The 14,293-nt window shown below is 42.5% G+C and overlaps 1 protein-coding gene across 1 annotated transcript in view; it reads left to right on the forward strand.

Annotated features, from left to right (window-relative positions):
• The window catches only part of LOC100750216 (one cut domain family member 2-like), an 84,114-nt gene that overhangs the window by 15,800 nt on the left and 54,021 nt on the right, over positions 1 to 14,293 (forward strand). Inside the window, exon 4 of the mRNA XM_024371852.2 lies at positions 1,702 to 1,809. Coding sequence (XP_024227620.1) covers positions 1,702 to 1,809 — 108 coding nt within the window. The remainder of the gene's footprint in view (positions 1 to 1,701; positions 1,810 to 14,293) is intronic.

Raw genomic sequence — 14,293 nt, forward strand, 5'->3', positions numbered from 1 at the left:
CCCCCGTCATCATTCGAAGATCGGAAGTCTACACGGAAGATCGCAGCGAGCTGGTCTCTGAAGAATCTGCAAAGCTAAAAAGAAAAGACAAAAAGAGAAAGGAAAAAGAAAGAAAAGACGAAATTGTAAAGAAACACGCCTGATCTCGAGGCGTCAAGCGTGAAATCGATATCTCGTGGGGTTCATCGAGTCCCAAACAGCCGGAACACGTTTTTCCGAATACCTGTTCGTCTCGAGCCAGCCAAACAGATAGACAAAGACACGCACCACGAATCGATCTACGTTTCGCGATATCGGCAATTGCAATGGTTTCGTTCCGCGTTTCTTTCGCCGACTTTTCCTTTCAGTTTGCCCGCGAACACCTTCCTTCTCTTTCCCTTCGATCGCTCCCTCCGCTTCCGGTATCTTCGATGGAAATTCGTTTTCTACCCTTTGCTACCTTCTCCTTCTGGTTTTTTCTGTTCATTTCTCTTACCACTCTATTCTGTTCTGTTGCTTCTATTTCTTTTTTTTTCAGTTTTACAGTGAACTGTTTTTTGGAAAGTATAATGTCAACCGGATGGTGTCTTCGAAGTTGAGGTCGGCTACGAATCGCGATAAAGAGATGATATTTTATCGCGAGGGGGATGACAAGTTAGTCAATCGATCTTTGGTATTGATAGAATCTCTAGAAGTTTTCAAGTAACGAATAGGGCACGCGTGGAGATGGAAGAATCTTTTGCATAACGACGAGCAAATGTAAAATATTTTTAGATCAATATTTTGCAACGATGAGCGTAGAACATGCTTGATTTTCTAATTATAAGCCACCTTTTCGATAATGAAATAAGGATCGTGCTTCGAAGACGCCCTCGATCGGCCAACCTTTAGTTTGTATCGATAAGTTACCGAGTACCTCTTAAGCGAACGCGTGACATACCCCTGCTTTGTGTTTTATGATTTCTTTCTCGGCACGTTTTGTCTCTTTTCCCGATTTTCTTCAGTTTGTTCGAACAAGGAAACGGAGAACGAAGTCACGTACTACGGGAGAAAGAACGATCGGAGAAGAGAGAGAGAATCGAAACGGTCGCGACGCACCGCTCTCGATGATTTTCGTCGTCTCACCCTTCCTTTAACTGCACCCCGGCGCGAAATAAATATCTGAATCGTTTCCTGGCGTCTCATTAGTTCTGCAATCTTCTCGTTCCTTTCTTTGCTGAAGATTCGCGTCGTAAATTTGGTTCTTAAGCTTATTTAGAAAAGAACACTTAGAGAATTGGAAATTCCAAGTGTAATTTTGGAAATGTAAATACTTGGAATTTTTGAAAGTTGAAAAGCTCGAAAATTCGAGAAGTTGGAACTTTGAAAATCGTATATGAAAATACTTGGGAATACGAAAATTTCGAAACTCGAAAATTCCAGCGTTAGATTTCCAACATTTGAAAATTTGAAACTTCGAACGTTCAAAAATTTGAAATTTTGAGCGTTCGATAATTTGAAAATTCGAGAAAATTTCAGTCGATCTTTAACTTTAATGCAAAGAAATTCAATTTTTACGCATGAAACGAAGGGCAAGGGAGGCGTCGAAAATCAAAGCGCGGGTGTGAGCGAGACGCGAAAGAAATTATAAGGCGAGGGTATACCGCGCTATGACGGAACGTCACCAACGCAAACTGATTTGAAGTTTAAACGCAAGGTGTGTGTCTATCGGTTTGGTTTTAGCCCTGAGCAACTGCTCTGAAAGCGGAGGCGAGCCGGAAGCCATGCTGGATATCCACCACCCAGGAACCGGTCTCGAGTCTCATCACCAACAGTTTCACAACTCATATGGTAATATCAAAATACATCACTTTAATATTTTACTTAAATTACACATCTTCCATCGTCAAATAGATAGACAGATAAATAAAAATACAACAATGTAGATTATCCCAAAGAAACCTTCCCTCTTCGTCGAGGGTTCGATCTTTACATCGCAACAGAATTTTCCCTTCACCGCCAATCAGCTGATGATGAAAGTAGAAATATGTTTTATTTAAATAATTGGAAGAGAACGTAGGAATCATTTGTAATGTTTTTATTATAGCGCCTTAGAAGCTGCAAATGTCATAAAGAATAGATTATTGGTCGAAATCGCGAGAATTTTACTCCGATGTCCAATCACCTCTGAAACTTGGCAATTATTCGCAAAATCTTGTCCTCCTAAATATTTTTAATAAATCTAAAAGCTAGATAAACGATTACATCCTTAGCGTAGCCATTTTAAAGCCTCTTTAGACTTATCATTCAGCCATCTTAATAGTAGATTCTCGCGAATGCTTGATCCAGCGTTTTATCGGCTATTGATATCTTACGTCTCGTCGCGTCGCGTGAAATCGTGGGTGAAAGCTTTTGGGGAACCAAGGCATATCGTTCTCATCCTTTTCTTTTTATTTTTATTGCCTTTCCTTTTTTACTCGACATATGTATCATTCATACAGATTTTTCGGTCTAATCGATATTTCAAACGATCCTTGTCGCGTATAATCTCAGGCTAACCATTTAATAATTCCGTAGCTGATAAATTGGGTCGTGAATTTTCGTTCTCTGAAAAACAGGCTAAGAATCAAACGAATGCTGTCCCGTTAGAAATTAACCAGTGTTATTTGGGTTTAGAACGAGCTGTCTGTTCGCTTTCGAATATCAATTAAGGATACATAGATTTCTATATTCTAAATTTTATAATACATCTAACATTATTCATTTTTTCAATGAACCTATATTCCTTGTAATTCGTTTTAGCTATTGAAAACGTTAAAACTTTCTTTTCATCGTATCTCACGATAAATATAAATGTTCCAAAAATTGTACAGGGTTTAGTATTCCGATAGTCTGTGCATGATAAAGGTGAAAATACATACAGATACAACCGTCCAAAAATGTTAGGATGGTCATTGTTTCGGTTTCTAAATTGGAAAAAATTAAATATATAATAAAGATATAAAGATATGGGTATTTGCACGATAAAGAAAGTATATATACGCTTCTATTATATTAATGTTTTTATTAAAACATGCGTACAATTAAAAATTCGCAACGTACACGAGATGTCAAGGTACTACAGAAGGTTGTACAGAAAAGGAGAACATTAAGATAAAGAGAAAAGCAAACTTCTAATTTCGAAAATATTTAAAATGACGGATGAATGATATATAGCTTTCTTTTTTTTTTTTTTTTTAAAGGAAAGGGCATTATTTCATTTCCCTTATGAAATTACTTGTATCATTCACATTTTTATCATTATGGATGGAATCACTGTCAAAAATTACCGGAGTAACACGTCTTCGTCTCGTGGATCTAATAACGAGTTCGCTATAGCAAAAAATTGCACTTTTAACGTTCAAAATTTCCATAAATTTGCGACGAAAATTATATGATCGGCGAAAGGAAAGAAAGAAATCGAGATTATATTCCGTAGATTGAAATATGCGCCAAAAATTCAAATTCGGAGAGGGGAGCGCGCGATTTCAAGCGACAGAAGGAAAATCCACGTTATCTGGCACAATTGAATTAATTAATCGGCCCCCGTTTTCTATCGATCTAGTCGTCATCGAGGCGTTGTGAATAATGCGAAGCTCCGTTGGGCGTGCAGTATTTTGATCCCGCGAATCGCTTGAGTTCTTCGGATCCTCCCTGAAAATATCGCAATCGATCATGCCCGCTGAAAATTCTGACTGGTATTCGCCATCGATCGATCTTCGATCAATCCTCTACCTATTAACTACGACCTACAAACTTACGAAAAATTCCACCAAAGAGAATTCGACATACATTTTTACATTTACTGTTAACAAATTTAACTTTGCTGTCGTCCTCGAATTTTTAAATGTCGATTGCATTCTCGTTTTGACAAAGGAAAAGATTTCAAGGAAATTTGAATATTTAAACAATTTTTTTAGCATATAATTGAAACGCGGAATATCGTATATCGATGGTGATTATAATATGATAACAATAAGCTAACGAAAGTTTCTAACGACGGAAACGTACAACTAGATTAAAAGTCATTCAAAACGCACAGCAAGATTAACCCTCTATAGCACTATTTAATTTACAATGTACGTGCCTCCATCGACCTTCATTTTTGAAATTTTATTTTATTTGTCCTTTATTTAATTAAAATCCGTTTGATTTATATGTTATTTACCGTTTCAATCAAAGTGAGAGCCTAAGATCTATCGCGATCTTTATCTTTACAAATGAGCAAAATTCCAGTTGTAGGGGGTTATAAATCTCAATATACGAATATTATCATCATCATTACCATCGCCATGGATTTAAATACTAATAATAAATCCATCTATAGGATTCTCCACCTCCGCGTTTTGCAATTTAATCACCGATTCATCGTCTATGCCGTCATTTACTCCACTCAAAATCCAAATTCAGCTCCGTGCAACGACCGGCAACTAAAGAAATCTGGCAAAAAAAGAGCATCGTTCCCCGACGACCAATTCGAACTTTCATTTTTCCTCTGTCGTTGTAATAGAGAACGATGCCAAAGAAAAGCACAGAAAAGGGCGACTCAGGGATGGGTAGAATAAAATCAGACTACCGGATACGGGCTCAAAAATCCAGCCTTCTCGTCGCAATTCGCGGAAGGAACGAGTCGGAGTTCGCTTCGATTCGGCTTGTAAGAAAGAGCCGAACGAATGAGAAAGTCTAACGTGCTCTTCTACCCTGCCGAAGTTTAATTAGGTGCGCCTGCTGCCTCTGTGTGCTTGTGTGTGTGTGTGTGTGTGTTGCACGCGAGCCGATACACCACGGATTGCCAGTCTGTATCGAGGGAAATGGACGCTCGACCGGTGCGGTGGATACGCCGTCGGAAGAGGGTAGCCGGCTTAAAAGGACGGCTGCTGGGGGTGGCTCTCTCTGGCACACGTACGCACTGGTACACGTACATTACCGCGAAAAAGTTACTCCGATGACACACAAGCTTCGTTTCGTCTCGAGCTCGATGAATCAGCAGAGGTAGATTTGAAGTTTGTGTTTTTAACACTATAGCTAACAGAGTGACCAAACTGATCAGTTGATAATTGAAATTTGATAGATTTAGAAAGGTATATTTGGAGGGATTTGAATGATTTTTGAATAAATGTTTGTTTTCTTCCTTGAACTACGTACATTTTTAGTTTGACATCATTTTTCAAAAGCATCTGAACATTCGCTTATTGTAGACGAGATATATTTTAATTACGAGATTAGGGGTAAATCGAACTGCGATCTGTGCACATTTTGGTAACGACACATTTCATACGTTCATGCATAAACGTCCTTAATCCAATTATTAATTAATAAATTATTATAAAAGTGAGCTAATTTCACTACATGCTAACATATCACTCTTTCCAAACCACCTCCAAATCTTACCCGCTGAACAAGCCTCGCCCGTTTGCTTCGCATCCGATAACCTTTCCTCCGTCGTATACGACCACCATAATCATCGTCGTCTCCCTATACGCGAACTTTTGGCCGGCAATGTACCAGCGCGCGTTCGAGTGGCTAGATTCAAATGGACTGGTGCACACGTGTGCATCGAGGATGTACGTGGGCGATGGGGTGGTCCGGAGGCGGAGGATCACAGAAATGGACCGTTGCCTCGAGCACGAGTCGCTGCTATGTCACGAGGAGGCGGAAGAGGAGGAGGAGGTGGGAGGCGGAAGAGGAGGAGGGGTGGGAGGCGGCAGCGGGGACGGAAGGGCTCGACTTTTGTACACGTCAGATTGAAATTTAGCGTAGGATTTGAATGAGGCGGCCGAAGAGTAGCGAGATTACCTTCCTCGTCCCGCTGCTTCGACGTGCCTCCTCGACGTTTTTCGTCCGACTTAGCCGTCGTTTCGACGCCGATCGATCCCTTGCCTTATACCACTCTCACGATTCTCTATTTTCTCCATTTTCCCCCTTTTTTTTACAGCTTCTATCCGCGGCTGTCGTATTTTTTTTATTTATCTTGGTGGAACGTTGGATTAGAGACAAGTCGTCATTGGGAGTTGGAGATTCGTTTCCTTTATTCGTCACCTTGTTGTTTCAGAGAATGGTGGAATTTCGTGAAACAGGGTATTTTGGTCAGGTTGGAGGTGGAAAGTTTCTTTTCCAACCAGTTTGTTAGGTGTTTTGTAGGGATAATTGGAGATATTTTACTTGGAAATAGAATATCCCATGTAAAAAAGATTAAGTCTGAATGGTTAGTTATTACGTTAAGTGCCACGTTATTTTAATGATTTCCACTTGTTAACCTTTTATTTATGATAAATATGACGATGCGCAAGATCCACGAAAGATACATGCAACGTTAGGCATATTATCCAAGTATCTGATATAAAATTCCAGTGTTTAACAGGCCGAAAAATCTCCGCGAGTTCATCGAACTGTTCACTGTATCTTGGAAAATCGCGTCTCGTGCGTTCCTCCTTTATTTACCAATCTCGTCAGACTCGACAGAAATTCGGTCGAATTTTTCCACTTCCACGACAGTCGCACAGAAATACTGTCAGCCGATCGTCAAGCCTTCCAATCGTAAGGTACCGATAAATCATATCGGTAGCGCTCCTCGAAAATATTCGCTCTGACTAATAATTAGTTGATTGCTAATGAAGTTAATTGCTATCGTACGCGGTTGCTACCCAATCCGAGCTCGCTACGAGATATCGTCGGGCATCGTTGACTAGTGTTAAACGCACGTCGCGAGCAACAATATCGTGCGCTGCTCACCATGCGACCGCGAAAATTCCAATGCCTTCCGCCCCTTTGTACCCTTTTTGCCGGTATGGCGATGCGAATACACGCGGAACAAATTTTTGGCATTTAGATAAACGGTCGTACGTTGAAATTCTTGTCTTCTCTCAACTGATTCGGCATTTTTCGATCGTTGAGGAGGAGTTAGTCTGAAGATGACAGTCTGCGCTCGAAGACGAGGACGCGATGTACATAAAGTATTTAAACATACGTAAAAGATTGGTAATATTCTAACGTTAAAGTTCACCTTGCTTCTCTTCGTCTAAATGAAAAGATTCGTGAGAATGCACTATCCAAGAGGATGAACGCTCTCTAAGCGGCGCGACCGAAGATTTCGAGAGTTTCCTAAACTTTCCACGAAATTTCATCGGTGTCGCGACTCTTTTAAACTGCGCCAATTAACGCGGTGTGTTTCGAGGCAAAGTTTCGTCGCCCGTGAGAGGAGAGAAGGGGTGGAAGTAAAGAGTTTAAGCGGCCCTTAATTCGCGGGGTCGATTGTACGAAGGACGACGTGGGAATCAGGACGGATGTCTGGCGAAAAGTTTCGGCGGAGGGACACTTGTCTAATCAGATCAATTTTTCGATAATGAAGCGTTGTTCCCTTTTGTATCCGCCGAGGTGGACACTCCACGTGGGGTGGCGGATCGGAAATCGAGGTGGAACGCCTCGTCTCTGTTTTAAAATGTGTCTTGAAAGTCGTTAATGCCTTTAGAGCCTCTTCGTGTTTCCTAGATATCCGATGACCGATAGGGATGGGGGTTCTGACTAAGGGTAGCTCCGAGGATACGGAGTAGACGGAATTCCCTTTTGTCTTCTTCGTTTTCTAATTTTTACTAAATGCTGTAGAAACAGTTCTTTCATTTACCTTCACAAATGAACGAAGACATATACTATATCTATTTTCATGTAATCTCTCTTTGAAACTCGGTTGTAATTAGAGAGAGCGCAGTTTACACATTTTTATTAAACGTTTTATCTCTCCTAAATATTAGATTACAGCATATGAAGTGTTTGCTGTATCGATCTTTTATATCTCCTTTTCTATTAATATTTTCTTTTGTGCAACGATCAAGTCATGTTTTTAGTCAGATCGTAGTTCTATTTCGATGTAATTTATACATTAACAAACATTTTTGCAATATCGTAATTTAGAAGACACGGTATAGGTACGAGTAAAATATTGTATAAGATTGTCTCGATCCATATCTTTCATACTTAAAAAACTTTCCACTTCAGAATCTTGTTTTTAGCTTAACGACCTCGAAAGTTTTCCCATTTTACAGATATTCCTCAAAGAACAAGCTTCCCTGTCTCAGTTTGACCATCAATGCCATCCTTACAAAAATTTCGACGAATTTTATTAAATTATGCTTGACGTAACATTTAAACTTTCTCTCTATATTTTTACCTTTCACTGGAACTGTAATCGCGGATGATTCCGTTCAATCGAAGAAAATAGCGGTATTCCCTCTCTCGGCGCGCATCTCTCTATAATACGAGGAACAAACGTCCCAGGGAAGATATCAGTGATTTTTCACGCAAAGGGGAGGCGACTTACCTCGCGGCCCACTAAATAAATGCGGTGGAAGCTCTTCGAATCAATCTTAAACCGTGCTCGCGGATTGCTTCGACGACGTTCGAGGGTTTAAGTGAGTTTGAACGACGCCCGCACTCCTCCCCGAGTTCCCAACCCTTCCCTCGACTTTCGTAACCATGAACGCGGGTACGTGTGAAATATTATTGCGACATTTATCTCGCCGACACGGAGGCATTTCCGAGCAGAGATTCCAGGAGCGTAGAATTTTCTACAACGTGCCCCGGAATCTTCGATCAACTTCTTCGAGTATTTACGGAGATGGTAGAAACTTGAAAGGTGCACACCAAACGCATCTAGATTAAATCTATACGATATGCCCAACTTTTAAAGAAACATCCGTGGAAAAGATATTTTTTGATAATTCTTTGTTCGTCTGTGAAATTATATTAAGTTAAGAACAGAAAGTAACAGAACGTAGTTAACTGTTTTCAAGATTGGATGGGACGTTTTGTAAACGTCCTTTTACCAGTTTCGCCTATGCGTCTAAATAGATTAGCCACTATTTCGTACTATTCTTGGTTAATTATAATACATCTTTAAACAAAATTATCTTACCGTGTTAGAAATCTGGTTATTTTGTTCCACGCGATCATTCATTTTACAAGGAAGCGCTCCATTCAAACAGCCCGATACATTTCCCGCTATTTCGTCGGAACTTGGAAAATTGACAGTCGTTATTGGACACGTGGAAACGGATACTCGATAGGCGAGCAGGGTCGGTCGAATTATTTAGTTACGTTGATTACAGAATGGCCGCGTTAAGGTCCGTCGAAAATGCGCGCTGATTAGACGGCTTTGTTATCGACGTTTCGAACGCTCGATTAACTGCGCTTCGACGCTCGAAAAGTTCGCATCGTGAAAATTGCACGACGCCCAATTGCCCAGCTGCCTTTTTGGAAACTTCTTTATTTCTCTCTCCGTGTTCGATGTAACACCTTTGCTACTTCTCTCTCTGTCTCCCTCGATCGTCTGGCGGATCAGCGAATTCAAAAGGATGAGTTTAATTTATCTATCTGATTATCGGTACGATCATTCATTCAAGATCGATGTACTTCGTTCTATTATTTGCTAACCGCGAAATGAATTTTACTGAATTATGCACCACGCAGCAGCTTTTCGCGTGTCTTAATCATGAGCAGACGCCGATGTTGATTGACACTCTCGTTCGATTGATCAGTCTCGCGAATTCTCTATTTGGATCTTCGGAGACCAAGCGATAAAAGAACGATCGCTGTAAATTCGTTGAATTGGAAAGTTCCAAAGTGAAAAATTAATCGAAGCAGAAGATTCTACACGGAGATGTAAATATTTGAAATATAACTGAAGCGAGGATAAGGTTTCCAAAATAGAAAAGTTTGATTTTTATGGAGATCCTAAACTCACAAAATTTCAATTAACGTTGGTAGCAGAAACTTAATAGCTGAAGTCAGACGAATCAACGCCATTGAAAATCGCCACTAGCTCGAAGAACTTAAAGAGGCAAATGGAAGGCAGAAGGAAATGATTCGTGGAGGCAGAGCTAGTATCGCGAGCATAGGGTAGAAAATTCCGTGTAAGTAGGTAGAACCAAATAAGACAAAGTTATAGAGGGTTGAGTGGGGTGGTGTACGAGCTTGGGTTGACTGGGATGGTGCGATCTAACGGCGGCGACGTAGTTGCTTCTACCGAGTAGTTGTGTAACGGAGGCCACAGGGACGGCGACACGGACGATCGGAGGGTGCTGGCGGGGGTGGTGGTGCCTTTGTAACGGCGCGGGGCACCGTGCATGTAACGAGTTTCCAATAATGGCTCAGCTGCGTTACGCCATTGGCCGCTAGTTTCGTTGCCGGCACACAAGTCGAACCAAGAAACCTTACCGTCCACCCTGTCTCCTCGACAGCCCTCTCTGAATCTTCGATCTTTCGCGATTTCAGCACTTTGCACGACTTTTCGACCGTTCCCCTCTCTGTCTCTTTTATATTTTTCCTCTATATCGTGGCTGTAGGTCGTACTACGGCCGATCTCACTCTCGTTGACTCTCTTCCTCGTTGCACTCCCATTGTCTGTTTATTAAATTTGTTTAAACGAGCCAAGAATTTCAAAGAGAAGTTTCCTGTTAAACGTTCGATTTAAAACATCGATTCGGTCTGATTGGTGTTTTTCAGCGCCGAAGCGGCGATTCCTTCCAATTAGGAGTTATAATTTTTGTTCTGCAGTCGAGTTCCAGGATCCCGAGCCACCACCCCTCTTTTCATACTCGCTTCCTTTCAGACCTCGGCCACCCTCGACTCTTTCACCTGCCTTATTAGACGGCAGTCTTTTCTTTACTTGACGATTCTTCCCCGGCCGTTGCTTCTAACCGGCAATTTTCTTCCTCGATCTTTCAACCCCTTTTCGAACTAGCTTCGACGTAACTTCGGCGTCGATAGATCTTTTCCGCCCTTTCTCTCCTTCCTACCTTCGTTTCACTGGCCATTCCTCCGTCTTTTCCTTCATCGAATTCCGTGGTTCGATTCAATCCACTATTTTCGTTTGTTGGCAATCTTTTCTTTCAGGATATTTCTCTCTCTCTCTCTCTCTCTCTCTCTCTCTCTCTCTCTCCTTCTCTACGTTCTATTTCGATCTTGACGAGTCGATCGTGTTCCTCTCGCGACTTAATTACCCCATTTCTTTCTTTCTACCAAGGATTCTCGTATTCTATGGAATTTTTCCGTTTCGGCTCTTTGATCCTTTTGTGTGTTCGTTTCCTCCACCGCGACTTTCGTCGAGTTCCTGGACTAGTCTCCGCGCTCTCACTTCCGTTCTCCAGTTCCTGCTAGTTTGGATCTAGACACGCGCCGCAGAGAGTTACGGTTGTTTAAATGGTTCCACCGCTCCTCGATCGATTTTGTGACTCGAGTGCAAGGTACACACGCTGCTCTCTTAGCTTGGAGCAACTGGACGCAACGATGCGGCTAATTTTCGACAGCAGACCGGTCTTTGACTTCGACGTGAAATCGCCCTACACGGGTTGCCTTAATGTAGCGGTGTTCGGGAACGATCAGTCGTTTATAGTGACGTTGGTCGATTCTTACGTGAGATCATCGAAAGCGACCCCTTTGAAGTTGCTAAAGTATAACTTGTCGAGTAAATTCCGTAGAATTTTAACATAAAACTATTTTAATAGAGTTTTAATACAATAACAAACTTATTGACAAACTATAGGTTATATAACTTTTCGTAAGATTGTAAAGGAACATTAGATTGTTCTAGCATGGGTTGGATGTAATGTGGGTAGAAAGAAATTTTTATGGAATCATCCGAGTAAAATTTATCGAGTATAGAATCATAACGTATATCGAACATTAAAAGAGAAATCTGGTCTACAACTGTTCCAACGAATTGCAAGGGAATTACAAAGGATTTTTTACTAAAATACGCTTCTCGAGCTTCGATTCCTCATAATTCCAGTGTCGAATCCAAAAAGTTAGCCTCAGAAAGCCATGCAATTGCATTACTGCATTTTCAACCTAAGAGACCGCTAATCGTTCTCTTCTAGCTTCAAAATCCCTCCCGAACCCAGCTGCGTCCGATGGACCGAAACGAGACCGCTCCGTCTCGAACGGAGAACAATGTTCCTCCGGTTTCCGCGGCTAGGAGCCTCTACTTTGTCGCCGCGGAACGTTCGGTCATTGATTTACGATGTTGATTTATTAACCAACCGCCTCTCTATTCCCTCCATCCGTCGTTATGTTCTTCCTTGCCTCCACGTAACCATCGTAGTCTCGATGCTGGAGATCCTCTGGTCTCGAAACGATCCTATCGTTTCGTTTCCTATCGGCGGTTACCATTACGCTATTATTTCGTTCCGTGCGGTAATTGCACGGTCATCGTGCAACATTCGACCGGGCGAAATTATCGGTGCTCGCACAATAAAGAAGAGGCCGAGGAGAGGGAGCTATAGCAGTAGACAGACCGTAGCAGAGATTACACGGTGAATAGAAGCTATCTGCTATCGCTGCTCGTCGCCGCTCGTAGTGTCTCCAACGAATAATATGTATACATATATATGGTTGGAAAGGCAATTACCGATCGCACAATGCCTTGATTCGTTGGTAGCCGAATCGTATGCGGGAAAGAAGCCGATGCAACCTCTCCATATCTTCGACGGTTTCCACGTCGATGGCGAAACGGCCTCGACAGACCCCGCTCTGGAACAATTCGAGGAACGTCTCCAGGAAACGATGAAACGGATTATCGACTCTCATCGTTGGTGGGTGGGTACTTGTCGCACGAAGGCAACCGCACGCGACAACAATAACAACAAGAATAAGAGAGGAAAGGACGGAGCAGAGCAGAGAGCAGTCAGGACGAAACGAACGAAATTCATGCATCCCAGGCTTTTAACGAGTACCGAGTGCCGTGGCTCGCTACGTACGGGATTTCTTGGCCGACTTTCACGGCTATTATAAGCTCGAGTATTTTCATTATACATTTTTTTTCTTCCTCTTTCTCTACGGCCACTTCGCATTGATACGCCTCCCTCTCTGTTCGCCGCTCCATCCTCGATGGATCCCTTTTCCACCCTACCGATACAGCGTCGCGGATCGACGTAACGATCCACTTATGGAAAATGCCACGGCAGAAGAAGAAAAGCTCTTGTCGCTTCTACTCGGACATCAGACCATCCCAATCACCTCCTTCTCCTCCTCCTCTCTCTCTCTCTCTCGCTTTCTCCTTTTACCTCACTGCTTCCTCTCTTTCCTCTCTCTCTCTCTCTCTCTCTCTCTCTCTCTCTCTCTCTCTCTCTCTCTCTCTCTCTCTCTCTCTCTCTCTCTCTCTCTCTCTCTCTCTCTCTCTCTCTCTCTCTCTCTCTCTCTCTCTCTCTCTCTCTCCTTCCATCTCCGCCGCATTCTCTATTCCGCCTTTTTTCGGAGAGAATCCTCTTAGTGCTCTGGTGGCTGGTCGTCCTCTATACTATCGAATACCGTCCCGGTTTATAAAATCGCGCCTGTCCTCTGCATTTACATAGATTGCCCACTTTGTCCTCCTTCTTCGACTTCTTACACCCTGCTGGTTGTTTTCGTTTCATTCCTTGATCGTGATAATTTTTCTTTCCGTGGTAAATGGTCGAAATTTGAGAATATAGCAGATATTATTTGAACTAATGTAATAGCATTTGGAATCGGGAAATCGTATCAAGTTGAAGTAAAAGGGCGAGGGTGTCGTTTCAACGATATTCTTCCTCTTGCGACTACGAATTATCTTTCTCCGATACATTTTTCCATCGAAACATGATGTGTTGATTGAGAAAGATAAAAAGACAGAGAGAGAGAGAGAGAGAGAGAGAGAGAGAGAGAGAGAGAGAGAGAGAGAGAGAGAGAGAGAGAGAGAGAGAGAGAGAGAGTTGGAGAGAGAAGCGAGGTAAAGAGAGACGGCAGCGTAGCCAGGCCGTCGTAACGGGAGCATCCGACCGCCAATTAATTAGCCAGTTAATTAAACATTTAGACGCCGCTGGCGGTCGCCTAAAATTTAATTCGGCCATTAATTAATGCAGCCGCGGCGCGCGGGCGGCGTTCGAACGGAGCAGCGACCAGCTCGACTGGGGTATAAGGGGGTGGTAACGGTGGGCGGTTGGGGGGATGGGAGGAGGACAAGCTGGAAAATGCATTATTACCGAGGCTTGGTTCTCAGGTATTCATATTTGGACAAAACCGATAGAGAGCTCGCGCTTATCGGTGAATTTTTCTAGCTGGAACGCTTAACGAGGAAGGGAGAGCTCCGATAACACCGTGTATCGGACGAAGGCCTACATAGGGGGCCGGTACGCCGAAGTGGGAAGGGTAGAAAAAAATATTAAGCGAATAAAAAGCGAAGGAAAAAGGAAAGGAAGAAAAGCGGGAAACAGGGAAAAAGAGTCAGAGAGTGGCAAACGAAAAAGAAGGAACTCATTAACGGGGTCCAAGCCGAGAGGGATTCGTTTCG

The sequence above is a fragment of the Bombus impatiens genome, unplaced genomic scaffold (assembly GCF_000188095.3).
Source record: "Bombus impatiens unplaced genomic scaffold, BIMP_2.2 scf_2136, whole genome shotgun sequence".
Lineage (NCBI taxonomy): Eukaryota > Metazoa > Arthropoda > Insecta > Hymenoptera > Apidae > Bombus > Bombus impatiens.